Source organism: Python bivittatus, unplaced genomic scaffold (genome assembly GCF_059951505.1).
Source record: "Python bivittatus isolate LINGU-HERP-01145 unplaced genomic scaffold, Pbiv_v1 ctg000700_np1212, whole genome shotgun sequence".
In the NCBI taxonomy this organism is placed as follows: Eukaryota; Metazoa; Chordata; class Lepidosauria; order Squamata; family Pythonidae; genus Python; species Python bivittatus.
The window spans coordinates 41,952,372-41,976,926 of NW_028277098.1; the positions used below are offsets into that span (position 1 = coordinate 41,952,372).

The 24,555-nt window shown below is 36.3% G+C and overlaps 1 protein-coding gene across 1 annotated transcript in view; it reads left to right on the plus strand.

Moving 5' to 3' along the window:
• Window positions 1-23,499, plus strand: part of C8B (complement C8 beta chain) — a 29,575-nt gene extending 6,076 nt beyond the window's left edge. Inside the window, exons 3-12 of the mRNA XM_025174730.2 lie at window positions 791-929; window positions 6,443-6,584; window positions 10,263-10,395; window positions 11,535-11,732; window positions 12,635-12,875; window positions 15,165-15,293; window positions 16,293-16,456; window positions 18,856-19,009; window positions 21,514-21,582; window positions 22,559-23,499. Of these exons, the coding sequence (XP_025030498.2) occupies window positions 791-929; window positions 6,443-6,584; window positions 10,263-10,395; window positions 11,535-11,732; window positions 12,635-12,875; window positions 15,165-15,293; window positions 16,293-16,456; window positions 18,856-19,009; window positions 21,514-21,582; window positions 22,559-22,704 (1,515 nt within the window). The 3' untranslated portion in view covers window positions 22,705-23,499. The remainder of the gene's footprint in view (window positions 1-790; window positions 930-6,442; window positions 6,585-10,262; window positions 10,396-11,534; window positions 11,733-12,634; window positions 12,876-15,164; window positions 15,294-16,292; window positions 16,457-18,855; window positions 19,010-21,513; window positions 21,583-22,558) is intronic.
• Window positions 23,500-24,555: the final 1,056 nt, after the last annotated feature.

The window sequence follows — 24,555 nt, forward strand, 5'->3', positions numbered from 1 at the left end:
CCACGTTGCTTAGTGACAGAGTTGCCACTCCGAATTGCAGTCGGTAAGTGAGGACTATCTGTAGGGTCACCAGAAGAGAAGAAAACTTGAGCAGAAAGGAGGTGTCATTTACTAAGAACAGAGGGCCTATGCTGTGAGATCAAGTTGCTCAAACAACTGCTGCAAACTAGTACAGAGGTGAGTACCTGAAGTCATCCAGCTAAATATGCTACTTTGAAAGACATTCAGATGTCCAAGGTTCTTTTCTAGACAACCATCTACAATACTTAGAAGCTACCTTAGCAGAGTAAAACACTGGTTGTATCTTACATTTAGATAGCTGTGAACTGAAGCACTGGGACTGAAAGCTGAATTGTCCTCTCACACACATAGAGACACAACAGATTAATGTGTCAGCATTTCCAAGATCATGGGTAGGCTGAATAATACATGGGATTCTTAATTCAATATGGAACCTTCTCCTTAGAATAAAGTTAGCAAGGATACCATTCCCATCCAAGAAGTAGCTTGCTAAACTTATGTCTTTTCTCAAAACACCTTTCACCTCTATATGCATATAGAAATAATTCTATATTATTATTTATTATTAATAATAATAATTCTGAATGTAATAGTTACATTCAGAAATCTGCAATCAAACTACATCTCACATACTAGGCAGCAAAGAGAGAAATACTTTACTTTTCCAGTATACGCTTTGATGTGCCAACTAGCAAAGATCTATACCCATCTGTGATACTTGGCTTTTAATTTAGGAGGCCTGGAATTCATAATATCTATTCTACTACAGTACAGATTTGCCCATGTGGAACAGCCTTCTCAGTTCGGCGGTGACCCGTGTGATTACACTGACAGTGAAAGTGAAGACTGTGTTATAAACAGGCCTTGCAGAAATACTCTTCGGTGTGAAGGCTTTCTCTGTGCCACAGGTTAGAGAATTAGAGGGCAGCATTCCTTAATTCAAAACTAGTGGTTAACTGCACATCTATTGAATTAGATTTGCCCTGAATAGATTGAATGGAAGAATATGGAGGTTTGGCCTCTTCAGCTATGTGGTAGAAGTTTATATTGTTGGGTTTGTCACAAATGAATGTTGATCTTCTTTGCTTGATGGACATCATAAAAAGACATGGCAACAGAATCGGTAACGGGAATGGATCACACAGACAGGCAGGAGCACGAGGTAAGTAGCCCAAAAGAGGTCATATTTATGGAACCATATCTGTTATCTGTCTGTTCAATTATTTTGTAAAGAAGTATGCATATTATTAATTCCCCTGGCATGTTCTCTTGAAAAGGCATATCTAAATGAGAAAAAGGATCACATAATTTCTGTCACATCCCTGACATTTAACATTTTTAGGTTAAATTAAATCAAATTTGATTCTACATTAACATTTCCAAACAGCATATATGACAGGATTTTGAAGGCTTAATTTCTGATCTGATGGATTATAAATTGCAGCAAGAAAAAGCAGGGAACTGTCTTCCCAAGTTATTGCCAACCAGCTGTACACTGCTAATTAAAAAGAAAAAAGTTTTTTTTCCAAGAAACACTTTAACTACAATCATCAGTATTTCTTGTGTATTAAGAATTTCTCTGAACCACCTTGTGTTATCAACCTTCACTGTAAAACAGTGGATTTATAAAGCCCACTACTGTTGAGGTTTCTCTGGCTTTGTCACTTAAGAACTCAAGATTCTGCTTTTCTTCAATAGTGGGGCAATAGCAACTTTTTTAGAATTGACAGAAAAAGCTTCCATCTGGAAGTTGCTGTGGTTGATAAAGGAATGCATGGACCATTAAGTTGTTAAGGTCTATGTGAGGATGGAAAAGTGTATAGACAATTGTCACATGATCTACTTGAATGGCAACCTGCTCAAACAGAATATAACAAAGCAGAGGTGTGGAAAATTTAGGGCTAAATCAGATCAACTTGAAAGATCTACAAAGATGAAGAAGGAAAAGATACAGCAGATGTTAAACTGGAGTGGGAAAGTGTAAATGCATGACAGAAGAAAAGTTTTGAGAATTAAGAATACATTATCTACAAAGATAATTTCTTCAAAAACCATAGTTGGATAATATATTTATTAGCATCCATACATATGTTACCAAAAACCATGGAAACTTTTGGGTTATTCAGAACTCTTTACCAGGCAAAGTCATATAAAAACAGATTGGGAAGAAAAAGAAGTCCAAAACATAGGCCAGATGTTTCAACCAGGAAGTCTGTAGTTTCAAGTCAGTTTTCGTATAAACATTGGAGATTGAATGCACTAGTCACTGTAGACTGTTATTGCTGTCAAGTTATATCTAATGTGCAGAGATGAAGAAAATGTTTGCTTCAATCAGTTTTGAAAATATAAAGTCAATCATGTTTTTGTGATTTAAAAATCTGGTAGCAAATGGGGACAAAAAGCAATCAAGTGGACTCCCTTTCCATAGATCTAGAGGTTAGGCACAGACACTTCAAATTTAAGCATCTTTTAGACAGTGGTCTTTTTCTGATGTAATATTTAAATATTATGTCATACTCTATACTAGTATATTAATAATTTGGGACAGATGAAAAACCACAAATTGTTTCTTCAACACATTAGTTAACCTGTGGAATCTGCTGATACAGTGGCCAAGTCATAATAGCTGTCACCTTGGGCTGTCTTTAAGGATAGTTGGAAGTTCAATTCTTATCACTCTTGGCGGAGGTGTATATATATTTCAGAATTATGTTGTATCAAATAACTTCTAATAAAGGCTTTATTTGCATCCCAAACCATTCTAAAATCAGTACCTTTATTTAAATTATTTTCAAAAAATTCTTTTAATTTCTTTTTACAATCCTCAACAATTTCTTCTTTCTGTAACAATGCTTCAGTTAGTCTCCATCAGAAAAAAACTAGATTTTCTTTTATAAACCGGACTCACAGGATTATGGTCTGAAAAAGTATTTGGTAAAATCTCTACTTTGGAAATTTTAGTAGCCAAGTCTCTTTAAATCCAAATCATGTCATTTCTTGAAAAGGATCTGTGTCTTTCTGAAAAATAAATATACTCTCTTGAGCTGCCACTTTTTCTGTCTCTATATATCAACCAACCCAAAATTGTCCATCAAATCAAAGAAGACTTTTGGTAATTTACCTTGAGTAATTTTAATATTTTTATCAGAAGTCCTATCCAGCTGGGGGGAAACCACTCCATTCCAATCCCCCATCAAACACCAACTTTCATAAGAAAAGTCTGTTAGTCTGTCCATAAGTTGTTTGTTAAAAAATCACTTTATCCACATTTGGGGCATAAACTCTCAGCACCATAGGTTTAATCTCACATAAATTACCATCTACCCCAACAAATCTGCCATGCTTATCAGTTAATACAAGTTCTGGATTTAGTTGGGAGTTAATATACAAAACACCAATTCTTTATCCAAGGATTTGTTGGTCAAATATTATATATATATATATATATATATATATATATATATATATATATATTTGATATAAGTCTCTTATAGGCAAACAATGTCCTGCTTTAATTTTTTCAAATAATGATTTTTTTTTACTTTTGAGGAGCATTTGCTCATTTATATTCCATGTTAAACATTTGTAATCCATACTTAGTCCAAAGATTTAGAAAACTCCATACATACCAATAAAGGTGAATATGTGTAGCTCAGGGTTGAACTGTGGAGTCCTTGGGGAGAACCAAGCTCAGAGAACCCCAAGGACTCCACAAAGTCCATACATGTAGCACCTAATTCAGTATCATCTTTTTTCAATTCCTCTTGCGTCTGTTGTGGTTTTTGTGTAGTTCCCTCTGAAAGCTCCATTTCCATTTCCTCCAATTCTTCTTTATGTCTTTCTAAAAAATTGCTCATCGTCTGAACAGAATTCAGTCTAAATCTCTGCTGTTTAAAAGTAAAAATCATACCTTCCAATCTGTCCCATCGAAACGGAATCTTTTTCTGGTTAATTTTTCAGCCAGGAAGGCGTATTCTTTTCTCATACATAAACTTCTAATAGGAATCTCTTTCAAAACAATGGTATTTGTATTATTTCAGTCTTCTATTAAAATGCTGATGCAGGACTTAAATAAATTCCATAGACCTTATCAATGTCCATATCTTCCTCCTCCCAATCCAAAAGAATTGCCAAAACTGTAATAATCTGTTCTCTAATATTTTCATTTGGAACCTCTGGAACAGCTCTAAATCTCAAACAGAAGTCTTTCTCTCTCAATTCCATTAAAGTCAGATTATCCAGTTCTCTTTCCAACTCTCTACCTTGAACCTATGTCTTACTCTCTAAATTTTCCTCTTTATCATTAATTTGTTTTACCTCCTCAGATATTTGCTTTATAGAACTTTCCATGTTTTTAACATCTTCTTTCATCTCCTCTCTCAACATTATGACTTTTTCATCCATCCTTTTTTCAAAAGCATCAAATTTATTTCCCATCTGTTCAAATAATTTCTGAACTATATCTTGTGTGTAACTATTTTTTCTGCAGGTTGCTGTAGTGAACCCTCTCTGCCCTCTCTTGCCAGTTTTCTAGCAGCCATTTTTTGACATCAGTGTAAAGATAAAGTTTGTCTCCAGCAAGCAAAAGAAAAAGACAAGCCTCTCCTTCCCCCCTCCCCCCCTTACTATCTTTTTGTGGCTTTGACACGTTTGTTTTGGTAGCTTTCTATAGCTTCAGCCACAAGCTGCATCACATCTCCATGGCAACTAAACATCACAGTCTGTTTCTTTACCTTATCTTGTTATGTAAAGTCCATCAATTAAATGTACTCTTTAAGAATAAACATCAAGCATTCCCACACAGAATGGTATCTTTAACTGGCTTAGTGCAAATTTATAACAAAGCACTTTCATCAAAAGTAAAAAGGATTAAAAAAAAGAACAAAAAGATTGTCCCCTTATCCATTTTAAAACTTTCTTAAATCTTCTCTTTATTAAAATTTTTGCATAGGATTCTTGGATGTTTAAACCAAAGTATCTCTTTCTTGTTTTCTTGTTTTTGTTTTTGTTTTGTAATCCTGAAAGGAGAATTAAGTCACTGCAAGGGGCCTTATCTTTGCCGCAAAGAAATCTCTCCTTATCTGTAGATTAATTACTTCCCAAAGCAATTAAGAAATGAGGAAGGCTTAATGTCTGTATCAGCTCCATCACAGTTAGGAGCATAGATAGAATCCCAGGACTCCTGGAAGCTTGACTCCTGAGCTGACTGCAAAAACTTTTCTGTTTCTGCAGTTTACTCATGAGGAACCACCGTCTGGAGTGCACGTGATTTATCTCACAATCTCCCTTTGATCCAGCCAGATTGATCCCACAATCTCCCTTTGCACCAGCCAGAATCTGTCTTCCAGCCACTGTTCTCAGCTGCGCTGTCTCTCTGTGCCTTTGGAGAGCGTCAGCTTGCCATAATTCCCCACTGGAAGCTCTTGATGGCTATACAGTAACTCCAGAACTGGAGGCACTATTTCTCACAGTACAGAAGATGAGCAGGAAGAAAGTATGAGGGTTAGATCTGGCAAGGTCAGAAGCAAATGGTTTAAGATAGAACTAGTCCATTATAGTAACAATCCACAGATGTCAGCTGCCCTCCTATCCGAAAACAAGCAGATCTTTTGACCATGCAGTACTGAAGTATAGAAGCATCCTTTCAAATAAAGATGTCAGTATTCAGAACAGCTTTTGGATGGATGGGTAAATTATACATTTGTTGAATGCTACCAGTGCAGATTCCCATGTGCTAGTAAAGACTCAATTTAATGGGCTAATTGGGGAAAGGGGGGAAAACCATTAAAACCAAATGTCTGTTAAATGAGGAATAGGATTTTTCAAGCCCCAAAACACACTTGTATAAAAGAGAAAAGAAAAGAAACATGGGGAAGAAATTTGACTGTAGTTAAGGAGCAAGACATGGTGCAAGTGATTTTGCCAACCACAAACATGGTAGGTTGATATGCCAAGGCCACAACTGAGAGGTCATGTAGAGGCTCAGAGTCAGAGCCTGGGAACACCAGGGCCAGAATAAACCCTCAGCATTATGGACTAGAGCTAGAAGAACTTCCAGAGGCAAGCAGCATTATAGGCAACTGCACTTTCTTTATAGATCAAACAAATTTTGTCCATTAAATGCAAAGTCTGCTAAACATACGATCCATGTTGTGGGCAATTTCCAGCTGGTCTTATTAAATGCAATATAATCTGCTTCTAATTGTAAAAATGATTCTGTCTGAAAACGGTGTTTAAAAAAATGTATGCCTCCATAAACAACACTTAGTCAATTAAGAATGAGGAGATAAACAAGAGCTTTAAGTGGAAATAAAATGGCTGTGGGATCTGCATATTTTAAAGGAGTAGGAATGTAACACTGCACTTACTAACCTGAAAAGTCTGTCCAATGAACAGTTAACAAGTTCATTCTATGTTTTAGGCCGATGCATCAATCGTAGGCTGCTTTGCAATGGAGACGATGACTGTGGAGATCAGTCAGATGAAGCTGATTGTAGGAAGTTATATCAGAAATGCAATCAGGTTTTGGAACAATTTTGGGGAATACAGATGCTATCAAGCGGGTAAGTGCAGAATTAATCTTAGTAACTCTGATTACTAGGATTGGATTAGAAGATTAAAGCCATGAAATGTTGAAGACATATGAGTCCATATCCAATGCATACGAGCTTTGCATGGGTTGCATAAAACTCTTCCATTATCACAATCTGTTTTTTTTTAATGCATTAAAATATATGGCATTGCTCATTTTATATGCATTTGTATTGATACACACACACACACACACACACACACACACACAGAGTTAGTATAGTACAATTTTAAACCCCAAACTGCATCACAAAATTCAGAGAAGTCATAAATCAGTGTGATAACCGTTTTTCAGGAGACCCCATTCATGTTGGTTCACTTTCGAAAGTAGATGAAACAAAATTCTGAGGCCTCCTGTCATGTATATATATATTTTTTTTCTAACAGAAGGAAGCATTTGTTTGAACAGTAAGAGAGAAAGAAGCAAAAGCAACTCTTGTCTTAAAAGAGTTATCTCTCTTTCCTGCTTCTTTTTTATTGGCATTAACATCCTGAAATCTATCCAAGCAGGCCAGGAAATCATGTTACCTCACACAACAATTTCTTCATCTCTATTCTATAATGTCTGTAGTGCAGGTATATACAGAAATCCATCCATCTTCCAGTATATAATATGAGGAAGTCTATCCATATTTATATCCCCTGGTAGAGAGGCCGTTACCTAGATCCTTTTGGATTCCTCTAGGCTGTTAGAAGCTTGCCAGATATTAGCCACAAAGATAGAAACTTTATTTGCTTCCCAAAAGAAATAATGAATTACAGAAAATGCGTTGATGATTTTTGCATTGCAATTTAAAGAGAATGTTGAAATTAAACCCTCCTCATAGTTAAGTGGCTGACCATTTTACTGAGCAGCAAAAATGGTCTCTCCATAAGCAGAACTGATCTTCACCCCATCCCAATTTTTCTTGCATCAGAATGGATAGATTCAATATCAGAACTTACCATTCAGAATTTTCAGTCTGCTCCACTCATAGTATGTAATACAATTTATCTGAGATGCATTTGAGAATCATCATATAATTTCAAATAAATAACCATTGTCTGATGGATATCTATATAAATGTTTCCACAGATGCACACGACTTATTGTAAACAATTGTTTTGCATTCCCAGTACAAGTTAAGGGCAAATGTTAGCTTACTTTGAAACTGTGGTTGCACAGGTATGCATTGCATCCCTAATGATAATTAGGGATAGGGAGTGAGAATTATTGTTCATGTGTCTCTGTTAATTGGTAAGGTAATTTTTGAGGACCTTCTCTGTGCTTTTTGCTATACTTTAATGGACACTGAAGAGATTTCTCTCATAATTGTTAACACTGCAGTGAGAAAGTTGATCCAAATAAGGTAGCTATTTACTGATCATATAAAGAACAATAGTGGTATTAGGAAAATAATGTAGTACTTCTATATGTTTGCTTGCATTAGATTTTAATGACTATTCTCAAGCTTCTTAAGTTTAAAGATTTTACTGAAATCATCTGAGGCATGATGAAAAGAATAGAGTAAGAGGAGATTCCTGTGGCTGTTTCCCCCTCTGTCCATAAAATGCTTTAGTTTCAAGGAGCCCAAACAAAGATGCAGAGTCAGACTTCAGAAGATTATTCTTTCCAGAGTTCAGCCAAATCTCAGGGTACTATTTCTGATGGAACCATAAACAGGCTGAACTGCAATGGTCCAAGGTCATGCTGTAGCTCAGTGGAAGAACACCTGGTTTTCTATAATTAATGTTATTAAAATGAATATTTATTGATAGGTTATTTAAGAAATTTATTTGGGATAGTGGACCACCAAGGTTTTCCTTAGCTAAATTGAGGCTTCCGTTTGAGGAAGGTGGCTTTGCTTTATCAAATTTGCAAAAATATCATTGGGTTAATATTTTATCAGCCACCAGCATGTCGAATGAAAATATAGTTGAATATTACCTCTATGGGCTATGTTGGAAAGTTATTATCTTTTGCAAGCATGGCTACTACTTGGAACAACATACTGTATAATAGAAAAGGTGCACATGGTGAGAAATCCTTGGGCCATGTTGGGAAGTAGATTGGTTTTTGATAACAAGACTCAAGAATATTTAACTCTTTGGACAAATTCTACTTGGTGGTAAAACATTTGATTAGAAAGTTTGGGTGGAAGCCAGGATCATGACTTTAAATCAGTTGTTATGTCTGTTTAATTGAACTTGATCTTCCCAGTTTGCAACAGTGCTGATAACTTAAACTTAAGCATGTTCTAATAGATCAATATGGGCCAGGTACTTTGACTGCCTCAAAGGCATCTGAGATGCTGTCTTACCTGAAGGGATCCAAGATAGAATTAAAACCTATAACATATCACTATCAAAAGTTCAAGAATATTTTTAAAGTGGACATTTCTGGAATATTTCAAACATGGATTAAAAATCTGGAATCTCCGATGATGCCCCATTAATTGATTAATATCCTTAAAAATGTTAAAATAGTATCTACAGATCTGAGATTAAAGCTTATTAAATCATTGTATATAGGGTACATTTGACTCCCCAAAGAATGTATTTAAAAGGATGGACATCAGATTTTCTATACTGGAGGTGTAAAAACATTGAGGGTTCACTGACCCCATATGATATGCTTATGTGATCATCTGGTATCTTTTTGGAATAGTGTGTAGAAGCAGATTAATGGGAATATCTTTAAACGTTAAAGATGTTAATGTAATATTGAACTATGTACCAAAGTTTTGGAATCTGTTTTTCAGTATTTTTGGTATATTGAGCTGGGGATTGGCTAATACAATCTTATTGAGAAATTGGAAATATGATATTATTCCACATGTCAAGGAATGGTTGTTGGAAATGTGGGATCTATCTGTTTTGGAAAAGCCAATATTTTCTACTAATCAAAGGATGCAGCAATATGTGTTACTATGGCAGAGACTTTGTGATATTTTGCAATAACATTTTGTACTGAATATATTATAATAGTGTATTCATTAGTAAACCAGTGACTATTGATAAATGTAATATACAGTACAAGGTAGATCCCCCCCCTTTTTTTTTTCCTTTCTTAGTTTGGGTTTTTTCCCTAATGTTTTTCCTTTCCTTTTCTTTTGTTTTGGTTTCTATTAATTGTTCTTTTTTCTTTATGTTGATTGTTTTGTTAATTGTGCATGTTAAGAACATAAAAAAAAAAGCAAAACACCTGGTTTGCATGGGGAAAGCCCCAGGTTCAATCCCCAACCTCTCCAAGCTGGACTGAGAAGACTTTAATCTGAAACCTTAAACATCTGGCACCCATCGCTGTCAATAACCTGAACTAGAAGAACGAAAGGATCGTCTTAAGATCAGGCAGCCTTCTGTGTTCCTGTGTTTATAAATTACTACAAGTTCAAAATGACAAGTTTGGACAAGTTGTCTCATTCAATGTACTAATTTATGTGATATGGTAAAAAATTGGATTATCTTCCCCCCACCATCCAAATATACAATATTTCAGCTTTGTTACCTAATGTACCAAAGAATGACTTACTAATTCAATATTTAGAGTCTAAAGCTGGGTTATAGGTACTAACTGCATAACTAAAACATATAGCTTTGAAAATGTAGTTTCTGTAGAAGTATAACTAATATGCAAATCTATTGTCTCTACCTATGTCCTTTCTTTCCAGCTTAAATGCTTTCACAAATAATCTGGAAGGAGTAATTCTTGACTATAAATATTATGCAGGAGCATGTCGCCCACAATATATTGGTAATGTTGGTTTTAGAAAACCGTACAATGTAGAAAGTTATTTGGCTGAGGTATGTATCTAAGAGATGTTTTTGCAATTAAACTTTGAGTCATTCATTTATTTAGCTTATTTTAATACTGTCTCCTTGTATTTAGTTTCACTTTAACACAATAAATGCTGTATTAAAGTGAAACTAAATTGAAGTATTAAAGTGCAACAGTAATCCATTCAACCCCCATACATTTGGTTTTACATTTAGCTGTTTTAGCTGGATTTCAGATTATCTGGGCATTCTCAAATATTATCTGTCAATTCCCCATGCTGGCTGGGGAATTCTAGGAGTTGAAGCCCACACATCTTAAAGTTGTTAAGGTGGAGAAACACTGCTGTAGAGAATTAGAATCAGGTGAAGGATTTTAACTAGAAGAAAGACAGGGCAACAAGCTTTGTTGATTCTCCTTGCAATTCTTAACCATCTAGAACAGATTTTCAGAAGGCTCATGATGTTTCAGGTGGAAGGAGGAATCAGAAAACATCTGCTGAGTGCAAATATAGAGCCAACCTAGATTTTGAATGGGACTACTCTTTAAAATATTTTTTTTCAAATTTTAACAGATTCTTTAACAACTTCTATGAACAATTTTGGATGTTGTATGTGTTTTACATATATTTATAGTTTTAATGTTTTTTTTAAGTCACCCAGAGTCCCCTATTGTGGGGGAGATGGGCGGGGGGAGAAATCCACTAAATAAATAAACAAACAAGCAAGTGATATTCCTACAATATTTGTATTACTTATTGCACTGAACCACATACAACCTGAATATGCTTAAGGATAATTATTTATGTAAAATTAAAATGACTAAAAGCACCATGTGGTACACCCATGGGTGCAAAACCTATATGCACAAATTACATTTACCTTAAGCAACAAATTAATAATATTGAGTAAGTTGGCGTGCAACAGTAATCCATCAAAATTCAATCAGAACTAGAATTTCAGCAGATTTTGCCTATATCTAAATATATTGTAAAAAAAAAAAAGTTGCTGTATTTAATTGTTTATCTATCTTCATAGCTGAATGTTTTGATTCTAATTATAGCATGTAACCTATTGTGGACTACTTTCGTTCTCAAATTTTCCTTTGTTCCTTCCTACATTTTAAACATGACACTTGAGATGTTATTTTCTCCTTGCTTTGTGTTTAGACCAAAGGCGAATATGAATTTTCAATGACTGCATATGAATCATTTTCAAGTTTTGAACACAGTGTCTCCAGGGCAAAATCAAAAGAAGAAAGTTTTGGCATTGGACTAACTATACCAGGTGTATTTAAATTCGGTTACAACATGAATGACAAGCGATACCAAAAATTTGTTAGGAGGACGAAAAGATTTTCTTCAATGGTAAACTTGTGCTTCCTCTGAGGCTTACTCTAGGGAGATGGGTTCAACACATACTCTAAAAGCCAATCACATTAGAATTAAAGTATGAGTGGTAGAAAACCATGTAACTTTTTTGAAATGATGAAAAACAAGATTTCTTTTCCCTCCATGGTTCATATATTTCACTTAGGGCAAGCAATGCCAGACCATCTCCATCTGTAGCTGTAGCTATATCATCTATCTGTTTCTACATTTATGAAAACCTTTAGATTAGATCCTGTAAATGGAGATACTTAGGTAAGTTATTTTGTACTCTAGGAAGAAAGGCAAGATATAATCTAATAAATAAACCACAAATTTATTCATAATCATTTAAAGTTTATTAAATGTAGCATTTACTGTACATGGACATATTGGTATGGATAACATTTTTACAAAAGGAGCCACAGGGTTCCCGCCCCCCCCCCCCAGATATTCATTGGAGAAAGGAGCACAGCAGTGATATGAAAATATGTTTGAAAGAGTAGGAGCCATATTGGGACTAATTACCCCCTGCCTTTTAAGGCCTAGAAGTTTTGATAAATAAAATAACTGTGTTAAGCCCTATGAGAGCTTTCTGGGGGGGGGAACCATCAAAAGCAAATTCACACAAAAATGGGGTTGTAAGAGACTGTGTGTGGTATAGCATTATTGTGGGACAATAACTTTGTAATTTAAAAATGAATGATCCTATATCTAGAATCAAATTCAGTTTGACTCTAAATATTAGGTTCTTACAAATACTTAACAATGTATTTCCAACATATAGTTAATGCAGATAGCAGGATAATGCCACAGATAGGCATTTGTGTACGTAGGGTGTGTAATGCTATGATGGACCACATCCTAACCACTCCTCTGTCTCTTCTGATGCTTTCATTCAGTCTAGCAAGTTTATCCATGCCCATGCAGAGCTGGAAGTTGCCCAGTATAAACTGAAAAGACAAGACTTGATGCTTCATTCTGAGTTCTTCCAGAGAATCCTTCACTTGCCTTTGGTGTATAGCTATGGAGAATATCGAGATCTTTTCAGAGACTATGGAACACATTACATCACTGAAGCAACTCTTGGTGGCACTTATGAGTATACTTTGGTCATGAATAATAATGAGCTTGAGAAGGCAGGTATGATTGCAGAGAGGACTGTCAATCAACCAGATGATTTAGGCTGAGTTTTTAAAAGGTTTTATCTTAACTTACAAACACTTGTTCAAATACTTAACCTAGCAACTTGGCCCAAAGTGCTTTCATTGAAAGAAATGATGGATTTGGGTTAATTAATTTTCCATTGTGCCAAGAGTTTTGGTTTGTTTAACCTCTCTAGGTGCTGATCGCTGGGCTCTTGCAAAAATAGGACCATTTAAAATTCAACCCTCTTTCTTACTATTTTTTTTAATTTTGAGACATTAATATCATCTGTCTCTTTTGATGTGATAATTGTACATGATGTAAATCGTGTGAAATAGCCCACCTAAATGAATATCTTGTAATAAACTTTATCAACCTCTCCTTTTCCAAGAGGCTAGGAAAGTACTAAGAGAATATGTTCACTTGTATAAATTCCTCCTGAATAGCCACTTTTCTGCCAACACTCATGGAAATGCCTTCATTTTGCTTCTGTAGACTTCTTTTCCAAGAAAGACTGGCCAGCTGCATGTCACTGGAACTTTTAAGTTGAAAAAATTAACAGCTTTTAACTGCCAAATTATTGAAGTGGTTTTAGTTTCTGGTTTTCATGAGACCATCGCCTGTTTTTTAAACAAGTGATTAAATCATGGTAGATTGATGCAAGCCATTTTAGGGACTAAAAACTTAAACCAAAAGGCATGTAATTAGCCATAATGAATAAACTAAAATTGAGTTATGGGAATTAATTTTAGACAGCTTTATATCCATGCAGCAATAGGAAGCTGGTGGGAAATCTGGGTGTTACAGTGTTAAGACACCAGGGAGTGAGTTGGCTGAGTGAGAAGTTACCCAAAAGCTACATCCTATCTCATTTAAAGTTTTTTTTGTTGTTCATTTTTGTTGTTTTGTTTTGTTTTGTTTTTTGTGATGCACCTGTGTCTATCACTGGGGGATACTATCATTTAGAGATTCTTTTACAGCCATGCATATGAGTTGGAAACTCACCCCCTTGGGACAATTATGTGATTAATTCAATTGATGAAATCTGAAAGTCCAATACCTTGACCAAACATTCTAAGACTGCCACATTCTCTTTTCCTTTCTGTAAGCATCCAGATTGTCCACCCCTCGGAAAGAGTAAATAATTGACTGGGATGAGTCTCCTATCTGACATTACTCTCACAGTGTGATGGATGCTACTTTTGCAAGGCCAGTGTTCTCTGGGCAGAACAAAGAAAGCTTTGGGCTGTTAATCAATAGCTTCAGTCTCTTGTTTACCCATTGGCAAAGGGAAGTTGACAAACCGTCTGTACAAGACCTCCTCTGTAAGGCATGCTTCTCAGCAAGCAGCATTTCCCTTGGGGCTGAGAATATAGATGCTAAGTTTTATTACCGTTGTAGTTTTAGCCTCATAGAGAAAGACAGTAGGCTGGAAAGAATGTTCCATTATGGGTTTCCTTTACTTAATTAGTAAATGGTTCCAGTTCCATTTCAATTGTCTAACTTAACCATGTCTTCTATTCCATTCCTTCCCCCCCCCCCCCGCCCTTCCCAACAGACTGTTAGCATTCTGCATACCCTGATTAATATTCACTATGCTGTTTGGGTGTTTTGTTCAGCATTTTTCTTGAAATGTTTTTGCAGTCTCAAAAATATTCTCAGACTGTAACTTTTTGTAACCTGCCAGACTGGCTGCAGAATTATAGACTCTTAGAAAATATATTCAATATTAATTACATGATATTCCATTAGTGACACTAGTGAGGAAGTATTCCTCCACTGTAATGTTCAGATCTGAACAGTGAAGCACAACTGATTCTTATGTGGTAGCTTTTCACAAAAGTAATATAGGAAGGAATCTTCATGTTATGCTTGAACTGAGAAGGCACTTCCATTCATGAAGGACTGGAACTGGTTTTCTGTTGCAGCCACCATGCCTGAAAAGTGAGTCCTGAGGTGTAAGACTAGGCCTAGGGGGAATCCAGGTTCAGATCCACCCTCAGCCATGGAAACTCACTTAGCGATTTTGGGCCAGTCACTCTGTTCAGCCTAACCTACCTCCCAGGGTTGCTACCATGGGGATAAAATGAAGGACAATCTCTGTATAGCTGCCTTGAACTCCTAGAGGAAAGGCAGAATATTAAGATAACCATCAAAGCAAGTATGTGTGTATACAGGGTTGAAAATTAAGGGAAGTTGAATTCTTCATACTGCCTAGATTCTGAATACAAGCTGGTATTTGGTAAAAATATTTATTTTTAATAAATATTTGTTCTGTTTTCAAAGGATACAGTTTCAGAGATGTCAAAACTTGTACACAAAATGGAGTTAAAGGGGGCATAACTATTTTTGATGTTAGTCTATCAGGAGGAATAACTACTGGAGGGTGTAATGCCATTTTAAAAGAAATTGGAGGTGAGGATCTAACCACCAAGTAAATGTCTCATCCATCTATATCTATCTATCTATCTATCTATCTATCTATCTATCTATCTATCTATCTATCTATCTATCTATCTATCTGTCTGTCTGTCTGTCTGTCTGTCTGTCTGTCTGTCTGTCTGTCTGTCTGTCTGTCTATTTATCTATCTATGTATCTATCTATCTATCTATCTATCTATCTATCTATCTATCTATCTATCTATCTCTATCCATCCATCCATCCATCCATCAATCTAGCTGCAAGCAGTTTCACACAGGTGCATTTCAAGTAAACAGAGGAATGATAAAATATTATAAAAGTAACCACTTTGTGAAATTTATTTTGATTGAAATAACCCAATCTGTTTCAGACAGTAATAGTAATACTAATGATCATATTAATAATGTTGCAATTTTCTTTTGTAACAAGGTAGGGGAAAGAATGATGTCACAAAGGGGGTGGAACTTATAGCACAATGGCACAATACTTCTCTCACCATTTTGGCAAAAGCAGGAAGTTTCTACAGGTGCCCATGTATTTGCATCAATGTTTAAGTTGTTACTATTTTAAAACATTGAATCTAAAATGGGCAAGTAGGACTTGTAGCACAATATTGCAATATCTAAAATCTTTTCTAGATAGCCTGGAGCAGTCTGGAGTCTAGTAGCACTGTTTGGACTTCGGGGAAGGGCAAACTCCAGAAAGACAGTTATATGGTTTTCCCTTTCTGTATCACATAGTTCTGGACCTCTGCTATTTGCAAACCAGAGTACTATAGACCAGAGAAAGTGAAAATTCTGGGGAAAGGGACACCAAGAACTACTGGTTTTCCTTTCCTTTATTATTAACAGTGTCAGCCAGCTGTCTGAAGGATAAGAATGGCACGATCTGCACCATTATGTCAGGCAATTCAGTTCTTGACATTAGAGCTATTACCAGGTGAACATGCGAGTACAAAACTTTAAACCAATGCCTTGATTATTTTTCCGCAGATGCCACATCAGAAAAGAAATTTGTGGAAGACTTTATTGCTCTTGTTCGTGGAGGGGCCAGTGAACACATTACAACACTTGCAAACAAAGACTTGCCCAATGCAGAACTGATGCAAGAGTGGGGGGATGCTGTTCAGTACAATCCTGAAATCATCCAAATGAAGGTTGTGTCAAGTATTCATTCCACAGCAAGTTGCATTAACCAGCCTCAACAATACTCAGGATGGGGGAAAAAATAGGATCAAGTTGGTGGGGTGATTTTTTTACCCGATTGAAAAGAATGATCACTTTTAAAGTTTGAATACAGATCATTGCTAGTGGAAGCCAAAAAGAAACTCCTGAGAACCAGAAGATTTTACCGAATGGAGTGGGATGGGATGCAGGTGTTGAGGATGAAAGAAGAAATGCTGAAAATTGAATTGAGCTGCAGATAGCAGCACTGTGTCGTTTTTAATAATCTTCTCACTCCGTTTAGGTGGCCCCTTTTTGATTCAGAGTGGCTGCTGAAGCATTGGTGGGGATAAGTCCTTTTTTGGTTGAGTGCTTTTGCCAAAGCCTTTCTGGATCTAAGCCTATGAGTTCACACATTAACCCGTATTGGGAGTAGAAATCAAATATGAAATCTGTAATCGGTCCAGAATTTGAAAATGGGTAACTTGCCTGATTTTAAAATCTGTTGACAGTGCTGAATAAATAAGGAAGTTAGCATATGTGCTTTGGAAAAGAAACAATCCTACCTAATTTTTATTTGGGAGAAGATGACTAGCATTTACCAGACTAAAGCAGCAAGAAATTTTACTCAACTCTTGAATATGCAATACAGAAAGCATTTTAATCCAATGATGGTAGATGGATAGATTTAACAGCATTTGAAACATGAGCCCAATAAACAAGCTCTGTCTCAAATGAATTGTGCTGTATAACTAAATTTTACTCCCAGGTTGTCACCTATTGCTTTATCCAATTTTTGTCTACTGAGATTTTGTAGTTTAATTTGCCCAGCGTACATGTAATCAGAAAAAGTAGGTGGAGGCAATTACAGTTATATGTAATAGGAAATGTTCCCAAGCTGGGAATATTCCAATTCTGGGAAAAGAATTAGACAAGACTTTTAGAAAATGAGATTATTTTCAGGAAGCCACATCAGTGAATCACCATAAGGCCAGAGTTGCTTTGCTTGCAGGAAAGCTGTTTCTTGGGGCAGGTTGTCCACTTTGGTTTGGAGACTTGAATCAAAGCTGATTCAACCAAAGCTGTGAAATGAAACATAATGCCAAATTGAAAAGTTGAACCCAGTTGGTGAATTGAACTGGAAATCTCTGGATCTGTACAAATGATTCAGATGCTTTTGCTTGTGTGCGCAGAAAAAGCTTTTTCCAAATTCGAAATCTGAATTAATCCAGTTCAGTTGGCACTTCTGAATCAAATTGGACCATGATTTGCAGTGGCTACTCTCAGTACAGACTAGGAACGCAGTTCATCTTCTTGGAGGTAGATTACAAGGAGAAAAAAGGTAATGTATAATTAGTGCCCATTAGTTCAAGCACTGCAGCAATTTTTTAAAAAGAAATGTACTATTAGTTAGCATGGCCTGAGATCACAGAGGACTAATGGGCAAGAACAATTCTAATGTTTATTTGCAGCTGCAAACATCTTATTCCCTGTGCTTTTGAGGATTAGAGAGTTTGGCTGGGGCACCACATGATGCCCAGACAATTATTTCATTGCTGCAGAAGAAGATCCAGTCATTAATGATATAGCACACTGCCTCCTCTGTGTCACCATGTTATTAGGCATGATCTCAGTAGCTGCTGTTGCCTTTCGCACAACTTACCACCTTATTCTGCAGTCTGTACCTTTAACAACAAAATATGACTGCCAAGACTTCTGTAGAAATGGCTGATACTCCTTGCAGAGTAAAGGGAGGGGATAAGCCATCTTGATAGGATAATCTATCTATCTATCTATCTATCTATCTATCTATCTATCTATCTATCTATCTATCTATCTATCTATCCAATTTATATAGTCGCCTATCTCACATTCATGACTATATATATGTACATAGTTCCACATTTCTGTCTTGCCATCTGTTTCAAATTAATTGTAGGATATGGTATATTGTGTTTGCACTACTTCACAGGGATGGGTAACTACTACACTCCAAAAGAGATCACCTTGGTGGATTTACTGCTTCATTTCTTTTAGACATTTGAGTTCTGATGATGTCTGGTAGCTTCTGGCACTTCTGCTCCCATGAAAGTTTAACATAGGCCATTAGTGAAATGAATTATTTCTGCATGTCAGTTCTAATGCACTGTCATTGGATCAAGTCTCAATCCACCCACAAATGATGAAGTTGTCTCCATCTCCGTTGCCTAGAGGAAAGTCTGATATTTCTTGGAAGGTTTGGGAAAGGCTGTATCTGAAACCTGGGGAAACCATCTGTTATCATAAACTATATTGATCTTTGTGGTCCATATCCTTTGCCTGGACGTATTTAGAGATATTTGTACATACACAGAAGACATTAACAGGTCCCCTCTCTCTCTGCTCTTGATAGGTGCAGCCTCTTTACAATTTAATTACTGCAAATACTTTTGCCAATGCTGCTGCCCTGAAACAAAACATGAAGCTTGCCCTGGAGGAATTCCATCAGGAAACAAGTAACTGTAGATGTGCTCAGTGCCGGGGCAATGGAACCCCATTTTTGAAAGGTAAGTTGCAACCTCTGTTGATTTGTCTGATATCTGTGTTAAGAGTGCAGTTTGCTTTAGTTTTCTTCAACTTTCCTCTTGTTTCCATTCACTGTAAGAAAGTGAGACATTTCTTTAAATGTCACAATTGTTTCCCTGGCAGCCCAGCAAGATAAGAAACTCTACCACTTTGGCAAGTGTAATGTAATCTTAATCATTTACATTTAAGAAGGTCTCTTCCAACTCAATTAGGCATTAAACACAGCATTGCAATCTGCTTAAAATCTCTTTCGGAAATAACTTTGCTAAGTTTACTAGCTGACTAGCTCTCTGGCCATTAATTACTGTTTCTTCCATCTCTTGGAAGACAAAATGCCATCTGCAACTGCTAAAAATTTTCATCATGATCATTACTGGAGACTCTGCACTGGGTGTTTTTCCCTGTTTCCATTTTGCACCATTCCTGTGTTTCAGATGACACTAGTGGGGTGGGGAGGGGAGGGGGAAGAAATCACTTCTGAATTGTAACAGGCCTGTGGCTGGGACAAGCAAAGCTGGATTAAGGGCCAGACAGATGTTTTGTAAATATGTAGTACACCATTACATATCCGGTTTTGCTTTAGTTAATTGGGGGAATGCTGAGGAGACAAATTTCCTAAGCACAGAGAAGGAAGGCTGGTGTCTAAATCTAATCAGCCCCTTCACACATAGCTACAACACAGACAGAAATATTCCCAATGATGCACTGTGGACCTCAAGCCAATTTTTATCCCAGGTCAAAGGAATGGAGATATAGAAAGCTACCTTTAGCTAGCTTGGCTTCTTTGTCCCTCTAGCCTGAACAGCCGTGGGTCTTTAGTTTCTCCCTCTCTAAGCTATACTCTCCTCCCTGCCCTCTACCTACCTACCTACCGGAGTGACTGAAATAATTTTTTCCTGAATTGCCTTTGCAAAAACTCCCCAGTTGGCTGAGTTAAATTACTCTTCCCATATGCATGTTTCCATGCACAACCTTTAACCATGGAAATACAACTGCTTAAAACTAGATGCTACATCAGCATGTGGACCACCGCTCACTTTCAGTGCTCTTACTGCTTCTTACTTCTGTTGTGCTATTAATCAAAGGAGCTGGTATTAAGTAATCCACAGCTCTCGCTATACAACTTTAACAGGCTGGAGATGTGTTCCAACTACCCCCAAGTGCCCTACATTCTTTTCTATGTGTTCTCCTATGTATATCTATGTGTATTCTATTCTTTTCTATGTGTACCTTTGACAAGTCAGATCCTCTTTTCTCTTGATCTCTGTAGCCCACTCTATAAACAGGGTGAGCAATTTTCCTATGGTCAAGGCACCCTACTTTTTATTATTTTGGATGCCTCTGAAAAGGCTGGAGCAGAAGGGTTAACATTTTTGGCTTTTGTAGGAGCTTGGAAGGCTTTGATGATGGTGTAATATTGCTGAAAACTGGTGTGTTAAGCCTACTAGAACTTAAAGCACTTATTTAAAGCTTATTTCAGTGTATACTCTTAGGGAATTGAAGGAGACTCAAATCAAGTTTGGGAATACATACATCCATAGATTTGGATATATGTACCCACAAACTTGATTGGTGACATATATTTGAAATGATACTTTATTATATAATTGGGACTGATGTATTTTCCATCATTGCTGTTGGATTTTATGCCAATCATGTTAATGAAATTATATATGCTGTAATATTATGTTTTACCTAACTTTAATGATTCTTAAAGATGCAGTCTTTCAGACCTGAGAACTTGATGTGTTTGAAGGTTTTACAAATCAAACAAATATCATTCTGTTAGATCTATGTTGTTTTTCCCAGAAGGTTTGATAACCTCATCCATTCTACTCATTTTCATAGCCCTGAGGAGGCAGCAATATATATATATATAAAGTCTAAAAAATATCTTCTTAAGTAGGTCACCCAACATCATTTGAGGTACACAAAGTCCAGCTGCCTTCCCACTTCCCACAAAACTTTGAAAATATTTGACATAGCAGATGGGGAAATCATGTAAAAATTATGTATTCCTCTTTAATTAATTCAACTGTAATTATTTTTAAATTTAAATCAAGTTTAGGGATTTTCTTTTTCTGGCTCCATCAACTTCTTGAAGTAAGCTGTTCCCTCTATCCCAGCATGACCCTCAAAAGCCCAGTGCAACCCTTAACCCCCGAAACACTTGCTCACCCTGTGCGTGGTTTCTGGGTCACTGGATATATGGACCTATGATAGATAAACATTGTGTACAATTTTGTATTGAGTTGTAGATACAAGAGATGCATTCCCCTGGTTCCTTTGCTCAAATACTATGTCATCTGTCCTCTTGGTGGTAACCAATGTCTTTGGGCAGGACTGAAATTGTTTCCTTTGCCATCTGCACTATTAATCCTTTCAATTGCATTTTAGTAGTCTTGGCACAGGTCTGAAAATTGCTCGGAAGTTCCTCCAACCCCATTTTATGTATGTATGTATGTATTTATTTATTTATTTTCAGGGACTCGCTGTGAATGTATTTGCCCCGTGGGACATCAGGGTACTGCCTGTGAAGAAACACAAAGAACAAGTAAGAAAGTAGGGTGACATTCCCCATCCTCCACCCCACTTCTTTTTTTCAAATTAGCTATGGACTGCATTGTTGTAGTGCTACCCATTCTACTTGTGTTGTACCAGTTGTTATTTGTGTTGCACCTCTGGTTTTATTATAACCGTATAATCCCCAAATGGGTACCAAATGGGATTAAAATCCATTAAAATTGCTTCATGTCAAAAGCATTAAGACATGAACATTCTAACATGATAAAGTATTAAGACGCTGCCAGAGCAAATCCTCATCCGGATACATGTATGGGGTTAAAAGACTGGGATCTGAGTCTGTGTCCTTCCCTTTTCATGCTGTCTATCATTCTTTGGCCTGTGCTATGTAAACCATTTCAAGTGGTGCTTTGCCAAGTGTGTTGGTATGAGCCAAGTGTGCTTTCTCAAAACTTGGAGGCAAAGCTACTTAGACGTCTTCCTCTGTTCTCTGCACATGCATGTGTGTGCACAACCACTGAGCAAATGGCTCCAATAGAATGTTTGGCCTTCCTGTTTGTCCCACCGTTGAAAATATGAAGCCACAGACTGGGTTTGATAGAAGGTTCTTCTTTCAGCAAAGGCACTGGGATTCTTAGAAACCCCTTGCTCCCCTTGCATTGAGACCCTCCATCTACCATCTTGCCAATTTTGACTCACCTTGTAGATGTTGTTACTTTGTTCTAGAATGACAGAAGAAGGTGATAATCTCACTCTACTGTATTTCAATCAAGGCAAGACACTCTTAATAACATGGGTAGCAATATTACAAAATTTCTGGGCATATTTTTCCTTGTTTCAGAAATTATTCTGCTGGAGCTTATATGAAAAATTATATATGTATGATTATGGTTTCATGTATTAATCTGTATAGACCAAAATGGAGTCATGAACATTAGGACTGACATTGCCTTATTGTTTGACTTCATAACATCACTATAATTTTATTTTTCCTTTTCTGCCCCCAGATGTTCCAGTAGATGGAAACTGGAGCTGCTGGTCCAGCTGGGCTGCAGATAGTGGAGGACAACAGTCTAGAAGCCGAGAATGTAACAATCCAGCTCCCCGAAATGGTGGTAGTCCTTGTCCAGGGCCAAGTAGTGAAACTACTTAATGATTGTGTTGAAAAGCTATTTGGAAGGGAAACATGCAGGTTACTGAGTTTTGTTCACAGATCCTAACATAAGCAAATATTTGGATGATTGGTTGAATGTTAAAATAGCTTAGGCCCAATCTAGAAACTTTTTTCAGATGTGGAAATATACATGTATATGAAATACATATAAACTTTGGAGCCTACAGATCAGGTACTGCATATTCCCTTTTGGATAAAAAATGCAGACCATATAGGAAATGTTTTAAATATATTTGATGCATGTTTATTATACCAGTCATGAGAGAGCTTGAGGGTGCAAATATGCCTTGTAATATTAAAGGTCATCATCTGCCCTTCCAGCATTAAGAAATATTGACCTTTTTCAGATAGTTAAGTAAAGCAACCTCTAGCAAGAGCATATTAGTTATTTTTCCATCAATGTAAAAATAAAGCTTTTCTAATAGTCACTGGAGGGTATTTCAAGCTGCTGAGATACCTAGGATAAATGAAAGCTTCAACCTCAATCAAAGCAGGCTCGTCAAATGTGGAACTTGAAAGCAATGTGACAATATATCCAATTTCCCATTTATTGCCTCAAACATAACTGATTTAACCAATTAGGTAGTGTTTTTTAAAAGAAAATATGGACTGTGGACTTCTCTCAAATACCTCTGTGACCCTGTAGTTTCTTAGCTGTGTAATAATGATATGCTTATTCATCGGATGAGTTCTCCCAGCAAATTACTTTTCAGAAGTATATATTCACAAGCATTTTGGAGCTCCATGTAAAAATAAAATACAATTCATGAAATTCATAAAGATCATAGGAAAATGCTTTGAATTTGTGCAAATAAAACATATTAACCATTACCCTTACATCGGTGACCATTGTCAAGGGAAAGTAGAGATCCTGATAAGTACCTTGAATGTTACAGTTATCAAGATTTAAAGCACCTTTTCTGCAAGCAAGCAAGAGAGAAATCACACGCCCTCTCCTCTTGTTGCCCTATTGCAGCGTCTCTCAACCTTGGGAACTTTAAAATGTGTGGACTTCAACTCCTAGAATTCCCCAGCCAGCATGTTCCCAAGGTTGAGAAAAACACTGCCCTCTTGTATAGCACTTGCAGAGGATGGCAGATTTAGTCTCAAACAACAGTGCATGGATCAACAAGCAGAACAGATCACAAATGGAGTGGAAAATGGCAGGAAGGCAAGGCCAAGGAGTAAGAAATAATCCAAATTTACCCCATAATCTGGAAAGTCCAGCAAAGTTTGAGTGAGTGTCTGCTTTCATGTGAAGGCTTTTATGCACCAGTTCAAGGATATCCACTTATTTTGGCCAGTCTTTTTTTTAAAAAATATTTTTTTATTTTTACAACAAACACAAAACATACATGAACAAACAAAACCATAGAAAGGCATAAAAAAAAGCATCTTTCATTTTATACCGTGTGTCAACCAGTTACCAACTCGTTGGTGCCCCTTTCATAATCTTAAATTCTCATATCATCTATTCAACATATACTTGTATACTTATCAATTAACAATTATTAATCATTCATAGCTAATCTATAGAATCATTTATTACAAGAAATTTTAACTTTCAATAGGATTAGTAATACATTTTCATCTATCGATTATATGTGTATATATATAATAATTAATATCAAATTTCTATTATAAAATTTCCTAATCCATTACATTACTATATTTTCTCATCCAATCATTAATAAAAACAAGTTACTTATCTTCTTACTCTAATTTCAAATCTCAATTTAACTCATCTCTGCACATTCCATAATTTTCAATAACTTCCTCCTGCATAAGTACTTTTTAATTTTTTCAATTCTTAAAAGTTACAGTTCTAAC